Source organism: Semicossyphus pulcher, unplaced genomic scaffold (genome assembly GCF_022749685.1).
Source record: "Semicossyphus pulcher isolate SPU_LCO1_2020_fin unplaced genomic scaffold, fSemPul1.0.p SCAF_11, whole genome shotgun sequence".
In the NCBI taxonomy this organism is placed as follows: domain Eukaryota; kingdom Metazoa; phylum Chordata; class Actinopteri; order Labriformes; family Labridae; genus Semicossyphus; species Semicossyphus pulcher.
This window is the reverse complement of record NW_027211615.1, coordinates 9,133,121-9,155,164: the sequence shown is the minus strand read 5'-3', so window position 1 is coordinate 9,155,164 and position 22,044 is coordinate 9,133,121. Positions and strand designations below refer to the sequence as shown.

At 41.5% G+C, this 22,044-nt stretch overlaps 1 protein-coding gene across 1 annotated transcript in view; it reads right to left on the bottom strand.

Moving 5' to 3' along the window:
- Positions 1 to 18,002, bottom strand: part of enpp1 (ectonucleotide pyrophosphatase/phosphodiesterase 1) — a 39,117-nt gene extending 21,115 nt beyond the window's left edge. The window contains exons 1-9 of the mRNA XM_069687078.1: positions 17,871 to 18,002; positions 11,539 to 11,611; positions 6,694 to 6,754; positions 4,042 to 4,139; positions 3,879 to 3,958; positions 1,747 to 1,866; positions 505 to 614; positions 311 to 376; positions 146 to 218 (exon numbers count right to left, since the gene is read on the bottom strand). Coding sequence (XP_069543179.1) covers positions 146 to 218; positions 311 to 376; positions 505 to 614; positions 1,747 to 1,866; positions 3,879 to 3,958; positions 4,042 to 4,139; positions 6,694 to 6,754; positions 11,539 to 11,611; positions 17,871 to 18,002 — 813 coding nt within the window. The remainder of the gene's footprint in view (positions 1 to 145; positions 219 to 310; positions 377 to 504; positions 615 to 1,746; positions 1,867 to 3,878; positions 3,959 to 4,041; positions 4,140 to 6,693; positions 6,755 to 11,538; positions 11,612 to 17,870) is intronic.
- Between the last annotated feature and the right edge of the window lie 4,042 nt (positions 18,003 to 22,044).

Genomic DNA, 22,044 nt, shown 5'->3' with positions numbered 1-22,044 from the left:
TCACACATGGACCTCAGTGAAAAATTCTGCTCAGCTTTTGTTTCCAAAGTTTAAAAAGAGCTGATTTCAAAATGTTCTTTCTGGTCAGATGATTCACAACCAGCTTAATGTTTCTCTACAGGTTGATGTTCAGTGAATGACTGACCTGGCCGCTCGACGGTCCGTAACGATGTCCGGATGAGTCAGGTTCATCCAGGTACAGAGTGAAGAAGTCCGGTCTGAAACCACAAAGACAGCTGTTTAGTGAGATGTTCTTTTGATGGAGAGTCACATCATGATCTTTGTTATGATAATGAGGAACGTGTGATACCTTTCTCCCTGAGGTAAGCTGAGCCACTCCAACACCGTCGACACCCTCCTCTCAAATGCAATGCTCCTGATCAATAGAAAGGCACCATGTCATTTATCACCGTGTGAGGATACAAAAGTATCATGACTTAAATATAAAATCATTATTATTATTAAATTAGCTGAAAGAATGTGAAGTAAGTCCATCGCTCTTACTTGTCATACTGCATGTAGAGGTTTGGGTAAGAGCCATTGATCGGAACGTCTGATCCCGGCCAGAAGAAAGTTCCTGCTTTCAGTTTGTGACGCATGGCAGTGAGCCACACCTGAGGAGAGGAGAGGAAAGGAGAGGAGAGGAGAGGAGAGGAGAGGAGAGGAGGGGAGAAAAAGAGAGGAGAGGAGAGAAAGGGAGAAAAAGGAAGATGAGAAAATCAAAGTAAAGGAGAGCAGATGAAAGGATAAATAAGTAGAAACATAAGGAGATAAAAGAAAAGAAAAAAGAGAATGAAAAAACAAAATTGTAAAGACACAATTGGAGAGGAAAAGAAAAGAAATCCGAGTTTAAAAGAGCAGAGGACAGAAGAGGAGAGGGAAAGAAAAGAAAGGAGAGACACGTTGACGAAAAGAAGAGTTGAAATAAAAGAGAAGAGGACAAAAGAGGAGGAGGAAGTGTCAGCTGGGTTAATGATGAATTCAGACAGACTAAGCTGCAGAGCATCACCTGTGTGTAGTCCATTAGGATAATAGTGTAATCCCTCACAGCCCAGTCAAGACCAATGTTAATCTAACTGCACGTGTTTGTGGTGAATCGATACCTTCAGACTGATCTGCTGGTATGAGTGTGTTTTTTCTGCAGCAGGCCTTTAAACATGTTCTGGTAGATGCACTTAGTGGTATTGGTTCATTACGGCAGAATACATTCCAGGAATAATAGTTGATCAATTTCTCCTTCCCTCCTGGAGAGTCATATAGACTCTGACATGCTGCTCCTCTTAAAAATACATTCACACTGAAGGAATGAGATTTAAGAGGCATTCCTTTCAAATGGGAACCACAAAAGTGTCTTAACAAGCGTAACTCAGGCCCCCACAAGCCGTTTTTAACACGAGCAGAATCCATAATTATATCGAGAAACTGATTCACAGCAATGAATCTCCGCGCTGTCAAAAAAAACAAGTGTCTCGTGCCGCTCGCAGACAGACAATTACAGCACAATCCTTCATATTTGTTACACTCGACACAAGTGCCTTCTCTTGATTCATGCCAGGTTCTCTTCAAAACAAGGGCGTGTTAGCTTTCACGGCTTAAAGAACAATACTTCTACCACAGACTCTCAGATGTGTGAAGGAAATCGTACAAAGGAATTTCTCAGAAATACCCTGCTGTGGTCTTTCACAGCAGACACTTGATTCTCCGTAAGTGGCCAAAGACTGTTTCAGGGTGCACAGATTGACTTACTGGCTCTCCTTGGTACCATTTCGGGTTGAACTTCTCATCCGTTTTCAAGCTGAAGAAAGTGTTCTGAGTCACGTCGTACATCTTGTTGTCCACAATCCCATGCGACTCGGGATAAAGACCCTGCAGGAACCAGAGACGAAAACATTCAGTCACCTCCTCCTCCATCTTTGTGAGCTAAATGTTACTGCTGACCACAGCAGTTTGTTTAATTTCAGGATCTGGTTTCAGTGAAGAGAGGTGAAACCCACTTCTGTAAGCCCCTCAGTTGTGCTTCTATTCCACAAGCCAATGTTAGCCATTAGGCCTCGACAGTAACCTCTAATCTTCTCTGAAAAAGGCTCAATGATCGCGAGGGAAAGCCCCGAATGCACTGTTGAACTGTGGTACACTCACAGCACTGCTGAACAGAATGTAAGTACGTCTACACAAGAAGTATAATTGTTTCAGTATTTCAGGGTTACGTGACTTTGTACTTCTAGTTCTGGAGGTGATATTCAGCACAACGTCACGACCTCCAGTGTGATATTGCTTTTATACAACACTTACATACAATCGGCAAATAGTTGTAAATAGTAATAATCAACAACTGAGTATTATTTTTTGCTCCACCAACTGAAACTGGACTTTGGTTGCTGAGCAACACAAACATTCTCCTGCACTCGGTGTCAACAGGTCACCACAGATCAGCTGTTTTTATCATGTACTTTTATCTGTTTGTTTAAATTCATCATCAACCAGTGAAGTAAGAGTCTGCTGTGTGATTCAGAGGAACCAGCTTGATCAATGTAGACATAAACGGTCTGCTGTAATGTTAATTAACAGTATTCAGAACACCTGGCTGAGGCGGAGTGATACACAGAGTGAAGAGTCCCAGGGATGTTGGTCTCTATATGACCACTCATGGAACGCCTCTTGTCCAGTCAGATTACTTGGTCCGAACTAACTGTTGTGTATAGATCCTCTTACTCCACAGCATTAATTTGACAGTTTGTAAAAAAGTAAAACGTAATAATCCTGTGAAATTATGAATCATGATCATGACTTGTTTAAGACTTTACAGACGTTTTGACGTTTTAAAACCTTTTGTTCTCTTTTTTTTTTTTTTACAAACAAACAGTGTCCACACTGTCCTATTTTCATGTTTCCGATGTTTATTAGTTTAAAGTAGATCAACCAAAGACACATTTAAAATCCCAAGGATAAAACAGTTAGAATAAAAAAACTCAATAGTAACAGTTGCCAGGCAAGTTGGCAAGCATTTTAAGAAATTGCCAACCAAGTCTTGGCCTTTGTAAGATTAATCCAAAAGGCAACTGGACTTGGTTGAAGTTTTGAAAGGGTTTCACCTCTCATCCGAAAGGCTTCTTCAGTTCCAGTGGACGGCACTAGAAATAAAAGCCTCAAGCTCCACCCACCAGTCAGTTTAGAACTGAAGAAGCCTTTAGATGAGGGGTGAAACATCTTCAAGAACTTAGAATCACAATGGCCTGGATGACTGAGAACCTTCACAGACAAGTCTTGGCCTAATTTTGCCAGCAGCGGCAAAATAAGGGAAAGCAAACGGCAAAGCCTGCCCCTAAAATAAACTCATTTTGATGTTTCTTAGATCCTTCATAAGACTGCCCATCATGGTGACTTCATTACTACAAATAAAAGGTAACTGAAGATGGCCACCATATTTTCAGTTTTGGCAACAGAAGCTGATGACTGGTTGCCAGACCAGTCAACCACTTTGACAAGCAGGCATTGCGTCCTGTTATGCATCTAAAATGAACTATAAATAAAATGTATGAACGCGACATGAAATATTTGTATGTTTGTGTCACAGGAGACATTTTCCTGCATAATTTGTGCTTTTTGTTACTTTGATGTAAGTCCATTTTGCTGAAAAACTTTTTGGGGGCTTTTCCCTTTATTAGATAGGAGCTGAAGAGAGACAGGAAGTGTGGGGAGGAGAGAGTGGGGGAGGACATGGGAGCCTCTGTATATGGGGCGCCTGCTCTACCAACTGAGCTAAACCAGCGCCCCTTTTATACTACTATAATAGGAACTATATGAGAGCTTCTTCCTCTGACAAAACAAGTCAGAAAACAACCTGACCAACTGTGCCCATTAAATCAGAAGAGACTTACAGTGACGATGCTGTAGTGGTTGGGAAAGGTCTTTGTGGGATAAACAGGCCTCATATGTGGCGTCGTTGTTCCAGTACGTCCTGTAAGAAGAGTAATGGTCGGTCACATCAGGACACACAGCGACCCATGACTAACTGTCGCTCCAAACATGTGGCTGACTTACTTAACTTGCTGATGACGGGAACGTGGCTGCCGTGATCTTTCAGGTACTCCGCCCTGAATCCGTCCAGGGACACCAGGATGAGAGGAGGCCTGGAAAAACTGGGCGTGGAGACAGAGAGGAAGAACGATGCTTTAACCAAACACTGAGGTGGCTTTGTGAAAGGGGAAGAGGAACAATTACTCAGCAGGAGATATTGATATCTTTGGCACCAGTAGCGTAACGCTAGTGTTGTACAGTAGGTCTGTGTAGAGAGAACACAAAGCAGCTCTTTGAATAAGCAGGAAAGAGGAGAAATAAAGTCGTATTACAGACCACACAAACACAGGGGAGGAGAACGGGAAGAGAAATGAGACCCTGCTGGCAGCAAATCAAAGACTATGAGGTTCTGTTAGCCTCAGCAGATTTCTCTTTTCCCTGCTGTGAGGGGACGGTAGCCCACTCCCATTTCACTCCGTGCACTACAACACTTCCATTATCTGCAGGAGGTACGGCTCATTGTCTGATTCCAGCTATCACTTGCAGCTGCATAGAGCTGGGTATTAAAATATAATACTTTGTGATTATCGATCTAAAGTATAAAACAGTGCCATGCATCATCCATGCTTTTATTTCCTCTCGTCTCAACTCAACACCTGTCTCAATCAGAAGTCAAAAGTCCAATGCCTACAGACCGTCCAAAATGCTGCAGCCAGGCTTTGAACTAGGTCAAACAAATAAGCTCCATATGACCCCGATTCTAGCTTCCCAACACTGGCTGCCTGTTGATTTTAGGATTGATTTTAAGATTCTTCTAATCATGTTTAAGGCCAGACACGGGCTAGCCCCTCTCTATAGCCTTTTTTACACTGCGGTTCTGCCTCAGCGCCGTAACGAAGCTCCGTCCTCATGCCACCTTTGTCATTCTATATTGGACCGAGCAACGCCGGCATAAAGCCGCCCTAGTGTGTGTTTCTAAGTAGCGTTCCAGCATTGCGGAAGCAAAACGTGCGCGAGGTGTAAGCAAACAGCGGGTGCTTCAAATACACACACACTGCGCTGTTCCGTCCTGCCTGCTCTGCAGTTCACACAGAAGCCGTTTCGCCTCTGTTACTACCTCCGATGTCGGCTCAGAGGCGGAACAACTTCGCCCCACCATTACGCCTCCATGCGTTCTTTAAAAGACAGAGGTGTAATAATCCCGCCTTGAACTGGCAGTGTAAAAAGCCCTTATATTTCTGAGCTTTTATCCCCCTACGAGCCAGGATGCAGTCTGAGATCCCCTGGTAGTGCTTTGCTGGCCATTCCAAGGTCCAGGCTGAAAACACACACACAACAAAACTTTCATTGTAAATAAATGTCTGTTAAGTCTATCTATCGCTGAATGAGGTAACACAATGGTGATTGAGCCTGTGGCCCACTGATGAAAGCCTTTGCTTTTGCAGTATTACAGACTGGGTGTCTGTGGTGACATTCGCGGAAAAAATTGGCGCCCAGTTAGTGACGCGTTCTCCATCAGCCAGCAGTGGTTTGTCTGCCAGAGAGGGTAGGCGGAGCAAAGCAGCTGCTTTTCAGGTCTCTGCAAGCGTTGCAAGTAAACAGTAATCTACTATGGCTGAACAAACAAAGAGAAGGAACATGACCGTCAGCGAGGAAAATCAAGAGGTACAACCGGAGCCAAACGTGGACGTCACACATGGGACACTGTCTGGATATCTGGGAGGTGTGCCCCCGCAATTACCATTTATCACCATAGGTGCCGCCAAAGAGAACGAAAGTGAGGTCTTCAAGATTACCACTTTAAGAGTGTTCTATAAAATTACGACATTATATATTATAAAACAGAGGGAAAAAAAGGAAATGCATAATGGAATTTCAAAATAAAATAAAAAATATAGTGTAAAAGAAATCAATAAATAACTTAACTGTGTGAATTTACAATCAAGTTTCTACTCAGGAGATTGTAAGAGATTTTTTCCCCACTTCCTTCAGCTTTATTTCCTTTTTCATGAACAATTCACGTGATATTTTGGTCGTTGGGAAGAACTCTTAAAAAGCTCCTTCTTTGGGTGTAAAGACCAAACCACACATTAAAATTAAAACGTGGTTTGCCAACAGAAACAACACAAACAAACTCCAGAGAATGAGTGACTTAGATTAAAAGTAAGTGCAGACAAGATTTATTTGTTTAAAGATATTTTGTAACCAGAAATAGCTTCACTTGGAGCCACAGGTTTTTTCTTTTCCATAGTCTAATGAGTCTGTCTGGGGTCCCTCCCTTACCAAAGCAGAAGCACACACATGTGACCACATCGTCCACGCACATGCACACTACACTCACTCACACATGCCTGATTACTCAGAGCCATTACCCCACAGAAACTGTTTTTTCCACTAAAACAACAGCATCATAAAAATAAAAAAGAGTCACGGGTTATTTATGCATCTCTAAAGAGGAAAATAGGGTGAACAGACTGAACTTTAGTGACATTTCTATGTAGTTTCTATGTGGTCACAGTTGCATGCTGGGATACTACACACTGGGAACAATGGACTCCACTCAGGACAACTGTGGGCGAACAGCTGAAAAGCCTCTCACAGCAGAAACATGCTGAAAAGATATTTCACAAAACAGCATCATTTCTCACATTAAGCAGAACAAGAGTGTAGTCTTACCCAGGTGGACACTGTGCCTGCTGAGCTCCCTCATCGCCCTGCAGCAGCCAGAGCTCGCCTTCTGCAGGACAAGAAGAGATGTCAGTGTGGCTGCTGTTCACAGTTCAATATGAATATGTGCAATAAACACACTGCAAAAGACTGCAATAGATATGAGAAAGCTTTTATAAACATTGGCGTTCACACTGTATGCAAACATTTGACCTATCAGACAGACGGCAGAAACATGGGTTATGTATTGGTGGAGACTGAGGCCCTTTTCACACATGCACTGCACTCCTGAAAATTTCCCAACTTTGTCTGGGTGGGCTGCATGTGTGAACTCAAACAGCAGAGTTTTTGACCCCAACTTCATTCATACTTTTTTTCCCTGCCAGCCTCCTAGTAAAATGTTAGTAGTCAGGGTGAGCCGTCGTGAGAATGCAGCAGGTAACAGGTCAGGAACATTCACCGCGACTGAGCAGGGTGACGACATTCAAATCAGGTGACCAGAGCGAAAGCAGAAGAGAGACACATAACAGGATGAATAAAAACTTCCAACGTTGAGGACGGATCATTTACAAGACCACAATAGCAAAGATGTCTGCATATTGGGGAGATGAAGAGATGCGGGTGCTTCTGGCTGTGAGGGGTTGAAAGTTGTTTAGGAGTTGCAGAAAGAACGAGACAACATGTGGAGGATGAAAGAGGCTAGATCGTCCTCCATCGATAGCCGATGGGTCCCAAGATTGTTTAAAAACAGTTCAGAAAAAGTAAAGCAGGAGCCACGAGAAGCTACTGTCAGACTCTCTTCTTCTGTGATGGAGCTTTAAGAAGAGCATTTCCATCACTCCCTGACTCCGTGGCAGAGACCCTCATACTGTACATGCTTTCATTACCACCCGTCTGGACGACTGCAATGGAGTCCTGTCCAGGATAGCCAGGGTTCTGACCCGCACCGAGCCCTGGCAACACATCATCCCCACCCTCATCCACCTTCACTAGCTTCCGGTCTCCTCCTCCTTCTCACCTACAAATCCCTCTATGCCCTCGTCCCACAGCACCTTTCGGACCTCCTCCACCCCTATACCCCGTCCCGGAATCTGCGGTTCTCAGACACGGGCTTGCTCACCATTCCCCACGCCAGCCTGCGGACGTTTGGGGAGAGAGCCTTCAGCTTGAACTCTTTAGTTTGAACCGTCATGTAAAGCGAGCTTGGGTTTCTTGAAAGGCGCTACATAAATCTAAGCGTTGTACAGTTTTAGTATGGTGGCTCGTCTACAAGACGCTCTGCACTTGCTAATACTTCGACTACAAGCAGCTGTGTGTGAGAGGGTAAAACCAGGACTACCGTCGGCCCGTGTTCTGCTTTTTAAACTGTGCACGCCAGCTGCAACCACAGTCTGAGGTGTGCAATGGAAGTCTGAGTCTTGTATATTTGGTCACAGTGAGAAAGGGAAGAGAGAATTGAGCTGAACGACACGGTCAAAACAAAACAGACGCACGCAAGCAGAAAAAGCAGTTTTTACACGTCTTTCGTTGGAATAATGATCACCGGTATTAATAAGTAATAACAACAAGAATTTATGTGATTAAATAAATCTGCTCTATATGACCTGTTTGGGTGTGGCAGCTCAGCTAACAGACCCAAGTGTCCAAAACTTAACCAACAGTGTTTCAGATTTGGCACAGAGGACTGACTCACTCAGTGATCAGATAACGGTGGAAATAGGCTTTTAAGGAAAGTTTGAGTCATTTAACCAAAATAAAACTTGAAGTAAAAAGTGCAGAAATGCCACTTTGCCATCCACATAATCTCGAGATGATTGATGACAGACAGGGTGAGGGTTTCCTGTGCTTCCTAGTAGGGTTAAGTCTTTAAACAGAGCAAAGAATATGTTGTGTAAAGGAACATGTGGATAACATAACAGCAAGACTCCGTGAGCAAAGGCAAAAAATCTCAATGATCACATTTTTAAGCTGCTGCACAGGATGTGTGTGCTGGGTTCTGTTGTCATGGAAACAAAACAGGGAGAGAAAAAAAGGTTTTATCAATGAGAAGTGATCATTGTGCAAGTAACCACCTCATATGCACTTGAATCAATGTATCTTACTGCCTCTGACTCACTTCACGTACTCAGTTCGTATGGAAAATATGGCAGATTTTTTTTGGACACATCTGGGAAGGCTGCTGCTGACTGGACACATGACAGAGTGAGTATTAGCACGGCAGTGAGAAAGCCCCCCCCTCACCGCCTCTCCAGGCCAGCAGTGCGGTTTGGAGCGAACACGGGGATGCTCCATCTCAGGAGACAAGTTGCTGTGGTCTGTAATCCAAGGGAAAACCCGCTCTCAGCTGCACTTTATACTACACACTGTGCGCTTCTAGGAAGAGCTACAGTCCTGGGTTATTTTTGTTTCTTTTCATCTGCTTCCAAAGGCCTGACCGAGAAAGAAGCGTTGTACTTGAGAGATGTAGAGCTTCCAGCAAAGCTCCATGGATGTGAAAAAGTCAAAATTTATCCTTCCCATATGGCTTTCATGTTAGCTGGTTAGGATGTATAAGTTAAAGGGAAATGCCACAGCAGAGAGAGCACCCCGCCCAGGCCGGGGACATTCGCCCACAGTCACCACCGCTGCCCCTGAAATGGAAGAAGGGTGTTTTGGCGCGGTGGTTCGCAACAAAGCGCGCACTGACAGCAGCTGCCCACGGCTAACCAGAGGGAATCTATAGCTGCAGGAAACATGCCAACCCCCGGTGAACATTCCTGTCTCGCTTAAATGTGTGTTTACGACGTGTTTCGCAACAGTTGGCTTAAAGGCAGAAGCTGCATTGCACCACCCTGACAGAAACGTATCCTGTGGAGAAATCGTGTGCAGTCTCAGGAGTTTACATTCACCTCTGTGTCCCTCCTTCACCCGCTGGTCGGAAACTCGACCCTCCCTCACCGCTGCTCTAAATACTGACAGTTTAGAGTTTCAGAGGGATCGACAGTCTTAGCCGGCTCCACAATAGCTGGACTTAGCCCAAACAGCCAGTTTGTATTAGGATGGCAGGATGCAGTCGTCATTGTTCCTCTAACCTCTGACAACTTGTAGTGTGTATTTTCACCAGCCTTCACTGTTATTTCTGTAAGGGCCGTTTCTCTACTGTGGCCAAAGTATCTTCATTCATTGATTTGTTGGAGAGTGAAGACCATAGACTCCAGCTGAGAACATTTTATCGTTCATATTAACTATTTATGGTATTACTCTTTTCAACTCCTTTTTTCAAATTTGATGATAGTTTTTTATTCATGTGCGTGTGTAGTTCAGCCTCCAGGCCACTTGACTTGTTTCATGTCTCTTCCTAAGGTAGACCCTATGAGGGTCGAAACCGGTCTGCGTTTATCGCTTTGTTATTGTGTTTTTTTTACGAGATATATCCTGATTCATTTAAGGCATTTCAAACTAAATCCTTGGCTCAGTGCGAGTGTGTGCCTGAACAAAGCCCAGTGCTTCCCTCCCTCGACAAGAGCAAATAATCCATCCATCCATTATGTATACCGCTTGTCCTGTTCAGGGTCGCAGGGGGGCTGGAGCCGATCCCAGCCGTCATTGGGCGAGAGGCGGGGTTATTCCCTGGACTGGTCGTCAATAAATCTCAGGGCAGACACAGGGACACAGACAACCTTTCACACTACGTTCAATTTAGAGTCACCGATTAACCTGACGAGCATGTCTTTGGACGGTGGGAGGAAGCTGGAGTCCAAAGCCCACGCATGCACAGGGAGAACATCTCCACACAGAAAGGCCCACTTCATCCGAAGTAGGGACCTTCTAGCTATGAGGCAACAGCGCTAACCACTGCACCACCGTGCAGCCCCAAATAAGAATTATTCTTCCATTATTCTTAAAGGGTAGGATGGTTTGCATACCCATTTCATGGAGCAGCACTGTGCAAAATTTTAAACTCAAAGCCTGAATGTTTTTATGTGAACATGTTTAAATTGTATTGACGCTTTTTTCATCAGGAAATTAAGATTTTACAGTGGAAATTACTCTCAGTCCATTCTTTCTAGAGGCCTAAGTGGGATCGTTGATTAAAGTGTGCAATGATGTCTGGTTTATTTTATCACCACAGGGGGCGCCAAAATCTGAACTTAAATAAACATTAAATTCTAAGAAATCCGCTCATTAATATAAACACACTGTCAAACATCAGTCATGATTGTTATCTAATAGTGTGCTGCAGTGTGTATTTTTGTTGGCCACGCCCATTTTAGCTTTGCCAAACAAAAATGAACGATACTTAAATGTTTTGTTAAGCAAGACGAGCTTTCATAAATTTCATAATTTGACTCTAAACAAACTAGTCACATGACTTCGATGTTGCATGTCCTAAAAAGCCTCCGTAGTGTCATTATGCCAATTGTTAGCAACAGCCTTTACTTGTGTTAACGTCAGACCTCATTCAGAGTCCAGCCCCATTCAAAAACATCGAGACGAGGGATGTACAAAAATGCTAACTAATTTCCGTGTTTAAGGACTAGATTAGAAAAAGTATTTGCATTTGTTTACTTGTGAAACCTGTCAAACCATTAATTTGAAGAATCCAAAGTTTGCCAGCTTGCAGTGTTTTTAGCTGGCACACAATTTTTCTTGGCACGTACAGAAGAGATGTGAAGCCTCTCATCAAAACACTTGGCTCTGTTGTGAAACCAGTGGTCAAAAAACCACAGCACCAAGGTGATTTTTAAGTTGCGGCCTTAAAAACCCTCTTCCTGGAGCTGGTGATTGTGGTGATGGGGGTGAATAAGGTGTGGCGACATTACAAACATGCTCTAGCTGTGAAATCAAGAGAGTAAAACAGTTATCAGTGCCTACCTTTCACATCACTGCTCTTCCTCCGGGAAAACACCACGGCCAGGATGACCACCAGTAGGCACAGCAGCAGGACCTAAACTCCAGAGAACAGAGGACAGATTGTTTGGTACAGAAGCCACAGTGGTTCTGATTACAATGATTAAAGACATTTAGGTTTGAACTTCAGCTCTGGTTAATAAAAACACCAACACCACTCTGATCAACAATTTTGAAGCCTAATCTCTTCAAAAATAAAGCGATTCGATTTTTGTGACCAACCACCTGTTTTCCCTCAAAATATAATTCCATTACAGCATTATATCTGCACTCTGGACACGCGCTAGTGTTAGCAACATGCCTTGTAACCATAATATAAAAACAGACCTACGCCTCATAAATCAGGACATTCTGCAGAATCATTAACACCTCCTTTAGTCAAAACAACAGAGAGTTTCCTGCAACAACACAACAGACATTGTTTTATGTCCATGCTCACAGTGTTCGCTCTAAAGATGGCAATGTTGTTGTTAAGGCTTCTAAGGTTACCACAGCGGTGCATACCCAAATATCTCGACAACTATCGGTTAGACTTGCGATTAAATCATTCATTGTCCCCAGAGGATGAATTCCACAGACTTCGGCGATCTCCTGTGGTTTTGGGGAAAACATGAGACTCACATTTTTGTTTTGTAATGAAATGTGTCAACAATTATCGAATGGATTGCCATGAGATTTGGTACAGATGTTCATGGTCCCCAGAGGATGAACCCTACTAATGTTCCCAATCACCCAAAGCTTTACTTATCCAATGACGTCCTTCAACATTTAAACACATCATATATAACTTCTGCTGGCAGGGGTCTGTCGATAAAAATAAAAGGTTTGATTACATTGAAAAAGATTGCTGACTTCCTTCCTCACTCTATCACATACCGCCTGGTGTTTCCCCAAGACAGGCGACAAAATGAATCACAGTCTTTGTTTGAAAGTATTTACAGATTTCTCAGGGTTTGAAAGCCTTTGGGCGAATCTAAGTACACAACTCAACAAAATATTTACCCTAGGCCTTTGTGTTCTTGGATATTTTAAGATGGAGATGTTATTATTGAAATGTTTGTACAGACTCCCATGTGCCTAAGGGAGAATTTCAATAACTTTGCTGCTTCCCTGACTTTCCTATAGCACCACCATGAGTTTCCTATTAAGGTTTTGAGTAACTGTGTCGTATTGGATTGGTGCCCATGAAATTAGATTCAGACAGGTTTCCCTCAGGATGAACTTTAACAGCTTTAATCCAGAGCTATCATTAGGTCAAATGTTTTAATTTGATCCAGAGTTTATACCCATTGTCTTTATCTGTACTCTGTGGTAACCAGCAAATGTGAGTATGCCAACATGCTACATTAAGAATGTTAGCGATAGCATTACCTTTGTGTGCATGTTAGCTTGCCAAAATTAGGATTAAATTTAAAGCAACACTGTGGTCTTGTTTTTTTACACATAGGTCTGTATGTGACTGACTGACTGAGTGGGTGAGTGACGGTACTTTCACAGCTGTAGAGAGAGAGAGTTGCGACATCACAATGGCGGATCACGGAGCATATTGAACCTCCACTGACACCACTCTCTGTCTATACGGCTCTGGATACTTTGTTCGGGGAGTAGGCGGTGCTGCTCCTCTGCTGTCCTCACCTACGTCCGCAGCGCGCCTACTTTCAAATACGTCATCATCGGCCTCATAAGGACAGTCCTTGTAACACATTGCCCACAAAAGCGCACATTGACCTGATGCGGTCAGCCACATACGAGGTTTTGACCCAGTCTTGTTTATTAATTGTCTAGTCATTCATAACTCTTTTTGTGAAAGTTCAAATGTTATTTTCACAGCCATGGAGGTTATGCTTTCATGGCCATTAGTTTGTCTGTGTGTCAGCAGGATTAACCAAACAACAACATTGGCAGAAGGGTTTGGCACGGGCCAAGTAAGAACCTAATGAATTTTGGAATAGATCCCACAAACAAACAAGCGATAATATTGATCAAATAGAAATGTAATAGCTTTGTGGATATATGCAGACATACATACTGGTTAGACATGCAGGTTTGATATCATAGAAGACAGGACTTTTGGCCATAGGTAGAGGTTTTCACCCCCTTAAGAACAAGATGGGATACAGACAGTCTGTTATTTATTTATTTAGCTCTGCCCAGTGTACTCCAGTCATCTCCACATTTCCTTGTACACAATCTACAACTGTCCAAATGTTGGTGTTGGCACTCTGTAATTGAAAAGTCGCATCTGTCCGGAGACGCCTGCTTGCTGGTGGACAAGGAGTCTGTAATAAGAGGGGTGTTTCAAAGAAGCCTGAATTCAGAAGTCTTATCATTGCTGCTCATTTTAAAGCCCCTGTAACACCAAAACCCTGCAGAGGTTGTGATTGTTGTTAAATTAATGTGACACCTTAAAATGAAGCAAAGTTAAACTGTGCACCGTGTCACTGTGTAACATGCGTACATAATGGTTCTTGGTTAATGTGTAGGTGTTTTATTTTCGGTCTTTTTTCACTTTAACCATCTTGTGACCCCTCAGATTTATCTTGGGACCGCTTGAAGGGGCCCGACCACTGGGCTGGAAAGCACTGCTTACTCGTCACATGACATGACCATCCTCCACTGTGAGCTGTATTTAAGACTGAGGTCCACTTCCTACATAATAATATATTAACTTACAGAATGAAAAATATGACATCATTTCTTTTCTTTGCTGCTCCATTTTTGTGCTGAAAGAGTGACATTATTTACCTGCAAGTAAACATGCCAGAATTACAATCAAAGTTTCCCCTTGTTTGTCTTTTCTGCCACGTGTTGAAATAAAACTGTTGACCATTTGTAAAATGTGAAATGGGGAATATAAATCCTCCTTTTTTGGTTTTGAAACTACGACATAAAAAAGCAAAAATAATACACATAAACCCAACTTAAGCCCACTTGTAGGAGAAGGTTTAACAATGTTGATATACACAGGCAGCAAATGATGTTAAAGTCCCTTTAAGACAAACACAACTCTCTATGACTCAGCACTAGATTACATGGTTTAATGTTGAACTCATTCATGGCCTTTAATTCGTTCATTCTAAAAGCTGTATTTGTCTGCAGTTAAAGTCTCAGGAGACGGATTATAGGAATCATCACCCACAAGTAATCCACTTAGTGTGATCCACATGAACAAGAATTCCTAGACGGGCATGAAAATATGCTGCTGCTGCATGAGCGCCGTGTCTGGGTGTGTGCATTTATTTTCTCCTGCTATAGGTGAAGAGACGGACAGAGAGAGAGAGTGAGAGAGAGACCTGGGTTGGACGGGCTCCTTGGGAAAGACGTGGTCTTTGTGGTCTGTTAAAGTAAACTGTCTGTCTGGTGAACTCGTCTGCCTCTGAAACACACTACTAGCCTCATATTGTTTAGAAGGTAAAGATTACACTGAAGCAGTCAGCACAACAAAACCCACAAGCAAGTAAAAAGCCTTTGTTGTAACTTTTAGTCTGGAAAAACTAACTTTGGATAAATAATTAAATAGCCCTGGTTGTTCTTTAGTAACAAGATACTGCAAATAAATAAGAGTGCAGTGCAACAAGTACCAGTATCACGATTGCTCCCAGATGTCCGGTGGCTGATATATGATAGGGGGGAGCACACGGTTGTTGTCTAGACTTGGTCCCACATGTGTATCTAATCAGTGCCAAGCAGACAGCAGCAGTAAACAGGTTCATGTGGTTTTAGCTTCAGTTTGCTGGTAAATAATTGGAGAGGTTTGTTAACCGTTAGGTGAGTTCCTTTCGTGACAGTGTATTCTTTAAACATAAAGCAGATTTGTGTGGATGCAGTAAAGTTAAATATAGTAGTTAATCAATTCAGTTTATGATATCACAGTAAAAAAAACTACATAAAAGGCATTATCTGTTGCATATAAATACATTTTTCTTCTAACAATCTTTCAATTATGGTTTTAGTCATTATGTGAGCCCCAAATGTATCCCAGATTCTGTTTCTCTTGCAGTATTTTTGTGGTTTGTCTGCATGCCTGAAGTAACAGTGGACAATAAAAGCTGCTGTTCTTTTAGAGACGTTTCCTCTGTGACAAAGATTAAAGTGATAATCTTGAAGATTTTCATTTAAATAAATGTCTGTTAAGTCTCTATCTATCGCTGAATGAGCTAACACAATGGTGATTGAGCCTATGGCCCACTGATGAAAGCCTTTGCATTCACAGAATTACAGACTGGGTGTTTATGGTGACTTTCGTGGAAAAATCTCAAGTGGCGCCCAGTTAGTGACGCGTTTTCCATCACCCAGCAGTGGTTGGTCTGCCAGAGAGGGTAGGCGGAGCTAAGCGGCTGCTTTTCCGGTCTCTGCAAGTGTTGTGAGTAAACAGTAAATCTACTATGGCTGAACAAACAAAGAAAAGATCGATGACTACAGATACAACTTCAAAAATAAGTGACAATACAAAGAAAAAGAAATTCGAGGCTCAGATGAAGGCAAACAGTCTAAAAAGGAAAATCAAGAGTTACAACCGGAGCCAACCGTGGACGTCACACATGCAACACTGTCTGGATGTCTGGGAAATGTGCTCCCGCAATTACTGTTCATCGTCATAGGTGACGCCAAAGAGAATGAAACTGAGATCTTCAAGATTTCCACTTTAATTATGAATGAAATACAAAGCGAACAGCTACTCAGGTGTCTATTCTTATCGAGGTCGTAGAGACGGTGAGTGACAGACACCTGGGCTTGTAACATGTCACATATTCCAAAAGCAGAAGTTTTTACACTTTCAGTCCCACAACAGTAACTGCAGGATAAACAGGATATGTCCCTCAGGGGATACAGCAGCTATTTCAATATACGCTCAACTCCACATGTTTTTGATTAAACCTTAATTAGCCATCACACACACTATACAGTGAGGCATGTTTATCCAAATAACCTTGCAGTGCCATGTTTACATGCAATGGGAATGCATTCTGTGTGTACAAAGATGTCAGAACAAAACAGAGATTCAGCGTCACACTGGTTATTTAATCTAAGGTAAACTAATCTGTAACTAATATTGTCATGGATACATTATTTTTAAGGCAAATTTGATGGTTCAGAGTCTGAAATGTGGACAATTTCCAGCTTTTCTTGGTCTTAAATTGGAGTAAATTTAATAAATGGGATATTTTGGATTGTTGGTTGCCCAAAACACGCTATTTGAGGACAACATCTTGTGCAATACTGTCCTTGTAAACCTCACTCTGACTTTCTGGCTGCATAAAACTCCGAGCTGAAGCTTTCCTCTTTTGGATCACATGCAGCGCTGTGGTTTTTGAAAGGTCCAGTCAGCTTCACACTGTAGATCATCTTTTCCACCTGCAGAGACTATCCTGGCCTCTGTCTTTTTGCACTGTAGTGAAAACAGTTTGTTTCCACTTTCACACTTGCAGCACCGAGCGTCTAGGCTGTTTGACAGCTGTGGATTAATTCCACTGAGTAAACAGTGAGGAAATGTAGACGTGAGGCTGTGGTATTTTATTCCTGGTGAGTGATGACTTGCGTAAAAGTCAGACACTGTTACTGGGGGTGCAGCTAACAATTACTGTCTCTTGTAAATAAATCTGCAGACTACTTTTAAGATTAGAGGATAATTTCATGATAAAAAGTCATAAAATTGTGAAAATTTACATAAATACTTCCCAGAAATCAAAGGTGACATCTTTGAATGTGTTGTTTGGTTTAAAGCCCGAGTTAAAATCCCAAAGATATGCACCTCATTATCATATTTTAAAAGAAAAGCAGCAGTCCCTCTAGTTTCAGAGGCTGTGACCTGAGCACTTTTTCACTAGTTTTGCTTAAAAAATGACAAATACTTATCATTTTTGGTGGCAAATAGTTTTAGCTGCAACAGCAACAATTTACTGTAAGAGGGTTAATGAGCATATTTCCAGTTTATTGCCACTTTTTGTGGTGTTACGGGAACAATAAAGAGCCCTATAAAGAAGCAAAAGGAAAAAGGGGACTTTTATGTGCCTGTAAAGTCCATTGAGTAGCACTCTGACGCAGTATAATTCAGAGTTTTACAGGAATATAAAGTTATTTTTGATAGAATGGTTAAAGGAGTCGCACAATCCAATTTATCTTAATTTAAAAGTGATGCAGCAGATTAAATGTCCCTTTGTGTTACTGATAAAAAAGGCACTTTTAATCTGCTGTTCTATCTTCAAAGAAATACTAACATGTGGCCTCAACATGTTGTTTGCAGTGTTAGATGGTCAAACAGAGAGGTCGGTAGGTATAAGTTGTGCCAAACGTACCCCAGAAATGATTTTCCAGTTGTTCCTCTTATTTCCCCGTTCATTGTTTCTTCTCTGACTCTCCACCTCTGAGGCCCCAAATAAAGAGGCAGCCTGCTCAGCAGAGCGCTCCTCTCCTTTGGTTACGTCCATGCTGCTGAGCGCTGAAACCTCCTGCCAATGTTTTCCAGGGGGGACTGAGCAGCAAGCACAACTTCCCCGGTGGAGGAGTGTGTGCTGAGTGTAGGGTATGACCCTCTACTCGAGTGTAGCACCGCCTTGTTTCTTGACGTCTCCAAGTTTACGGAGCACTGATTGATCAGGGAGAGGTGGAGGCTGCGAGCCTGATTAAAGAAACTAGAGCAGACCTCAACAGACCGCTATTTTGGATCATGTGTCTTTTTCCAGCGAAGTCTGTTCAGCAGCTGAACTTTGGCCACTTCAGAGCAGAGTTTAAACTTTAGGTTTAAAAAAGAAATAAATTAATTCATACGTATTTATGTTTGTATATGCCCCGTAAATGTTAATAATATCTAACTTCTTAGCTGCAAGAAAAAGAAAACAGAGAAAGAGTCAAACTGCTGTGAAAAGAAACGTTTCAAGACATTTAGCTTACGGTGACTGGGTGCTGCCGCCATCTGGTGCTCACACTCGAGTGGTACGCTGGACTAAACTATCCAAATTGCCTACTTTTCATAACTCATTAACAATTTCAATACTTGAGTCGAAATTAAGCACACTCTAGATAGTCTGGTTTTTACCGTTACAGAAATAACTACATATCTCCTCGGTTGGTGCCCTGGTACATAAGGGCACACTTTCAGGCACGACGCGGATGAGAGAGAGTTTGTGGAATGGACGAGCTGCCCATGCTGGCTTACTCCAGGTAGGAAGCTTTGTTATAATCGGTTAAACTTGTATCACATTTATCAAAACTCGACTTCTCAATAAACTGGTGAGACTCTTTTATGTCCGTTAGATTAAGCTGTCCAAGGCTAACGTTCCACAAGGTCGCTAGCTTAGCTAAGCAAGGACGGCGAAATAGGAAATAGCTGGCCTGCTTCGTCCAACAGTAACAAAAACAACTTACAAGCACCTTTAAAACTTATTAACAGTTATACATTTTTGAATAACAACTATAAAACTTACAATGATTTGCAGTTTCATTGGGGTTATCTGCCAGACTACTCCTTGACTCTGAGGCTAGGTTGTACCCCGTTTCAATTCTTTGTGCTAAACTTGGCCAACTCGATGTAGCTTTACTGTAAACATAAGAGGGTTATCAACTGTCTTCCCAACTCTCCAACAGAAAGCTAATAAGCCTATTTTCTAAAATATCTATACATTTCTTTAATTACTCGGTCCACAAACCTCTAGAAAACACAATGTCAAACAATTGCTTAATCTTAGGTGACGTCTTCAAATTGCTTCTCTTTGTCTGACAACTTAAAAATTGACAAAGATATTTAATTTATTAAAAGTCAGAGAAAATGATCAAATCTTAAATCAAAATGTGTCCTAAACTCTGATAAATCTGATTTAAAGACTATCAAACTATTTGACAACAGAATTTTCCTTTGATCAACTAATTGAAAGATTGATTTGTTTCAGATGTAATTCACATGGTGTTATTATAGATAGTTGAATTATTGTTTATACCTGTGCCTAGGTTTTGCTAGTAGCCTAATCTTTATAGTTTAGGATTAAGAAATTGTTTTAATCTGACAGCTAATATCAGTGTAGGCTACCTCAACAATACTTCCACACTTTTCCACTAAACATATTAACTGTTTCAGTTTAGTTTTGACACGCAACCTGTTTGGGCTTCCTCTTTTATATTTATAACAGTTTATTTGTTCCCTTGGTAAATGTCAAGTTGTCATAATAACCAACAGCGAGAGAGTCTGAAAGTGTCATTATTCACTGAATGACACTGTCAACAGTCATATGTTTGAGGTTTATAATATTATAATGCGAACTCAATGTTAATAAACGCTTTGATGAGCTTCATGTATGCATCATATATGGAGTTATTATAATGTAGTCTGTTAAAGATTTTACTACTTAAAAACACAGCTTATCACGTTCCACAGTTTGACCTAAACCAGTTAAATCATGATAGCATGATAGAGTAGTTGATATAGTATAATTTATTTACTTCCCAAACACATCTTCCTATTTTCTAATCAGCCTTTATTATACTAGTCTATTTCTACCTGGGCCTTCATTTAACCCTCCATGTTAAAGTAACATAAAAATGCAATAAGTACATTTCACATATCATAAAATAATCAGTATATGCTGTCATGTAGATACACACTTGTAGTGATCCAGTTAGCTACAATATAAAAGCATCCACAAGATGGAGATGTTGCAACACAGTTAATGTAGCACTAAACTTCCCTGTGGCAGAGATATTTTCATGAAGCCAAAAGAAGTGCTATAAATAAAACAGAATACTGCTCCTGAACCCTGACAGCTTCAACATATTTCAGCTCTGTGAGGTCCTGCTTTCCTTCAGATCCAGTTGTTGTCCTGTGGTGTGATAATGTAGATCACATGTGGCTGGAACCCCTGACCTTTGAACCCTGCCCTTGTTCTGCACTTATAAACAGCCGAGGGTTTACTGTTCTCACTGTCTGTTTGTTTATCCTTGTCTGCCTGTGAATGTTTGCATTTCGGAGTATGCTCTGTACAGTTTGTGTGTGTGTCCCTGAATATTAAAGTAAACCTCCTTTTTGTTGTCATTTTCTGCTACAAAGGGGTTCTTGCGTTCCGTGTGTGTTTGTGTGCGTGTGTGCTATTGTGGTTGGGGTAACATTGACTGTGTTTGTGTGTGTATGTGACCTGCTCAGTGAACTGCATGTCTCTCAGCAGACTGTCTCCCTACAGCTGTCCTCAACCCAGCTGGACCTCACTGTATGACCTTTTAATGTTGACCTACACATGTAGCACTTACTGTCCTCATCACATATTACTCACGACTTCTTACAGTCTTATAGTCAAGAACACTTTTCATGCCTTTATACTTTGCCTGGTAAAATTATTAGCACATTCACCAAAGGAAGTATTTTTCAGTCCGACAGAACATTACAATTTTGGTCTCCTCATGTTTGAATATCTAGGCTCAGCATGTTCATTCTGTTGCTTCAAGAATCAAAACAAGCAGAAAAAGAATATACCATAAAGTGTATGACAAGTTTTTTCAAACTTCAAAGTTGCTGTACTATAAGAAAACCCTGTATGTATGCCTCTTCATAGTTTTCCCTGAGGAGTTTCAACGTTACAAATAATACTCCAGAATAAGGTACATTATGTGGCCTATTAAAGCTGTTTAAATGTATAGGCCTAATATTAGGGATGAATGATATTGGATTTTTTGCTGATATCCACAGATGCAGACATAACTTTTTAAAAATGTACACATTCACTTAAACTCAGTTTATGTACAAAATCCAACATTTATTTGTCTGTAACATTTTCTTTCAAATAAAACTGTAATGCTCATACAACTTAGACAGGCTCGCATGATCCTCTCCCTGAGACAATCTTGACAATAGCCACAACTAGGGAAAAATTTTACCTATTGCACAGAACAAATACATAAAATGAAATCACCTTTGCTGTCCCGTTTCAGAAACTTTGAAAAACTGCCATACCGCAGACATCTTGCACCCTTCTTCACGCTTGACAGAAGAGGCGTGGTGCAGGCAGTGTGCATGCACACTCGCGCCGAGTTAATGTCGTAGCATTACTTTAAGCTTTTTTGGGGAATCATCGAGCATTTAGGCATATTTAAAGCATTTAATCGGCGGAAGATATCGGCAGAAAAATGACATGTCAAGACAATGTCATTTTCAAGCCATCATCTGCAGATACCGATAAAGTGCCGATGATATCGTGCATCCCTACCTAATTTAGGACATTTCTGCAATTAAATGTCTTAAAGAGGCAAGCTGGATATTAGATGTTTTGTTGAGTTTCCATTTTCCCAAATGTTTCCAACAATGTTCAAACCCGTACTTTTATTCAAGTAAACAATGCATTTCATTTGGTTGACTGTCTTCTTTTAAAATACTACAAATACCAGATAATAAGTCAGAAAGTGAGGAAGAAGTAGGTGAACCTATTATGTTAGCTAACGTTATTTGCGGCTATTCCATTAGGATTAAATGACATAACATAACATGAAGAA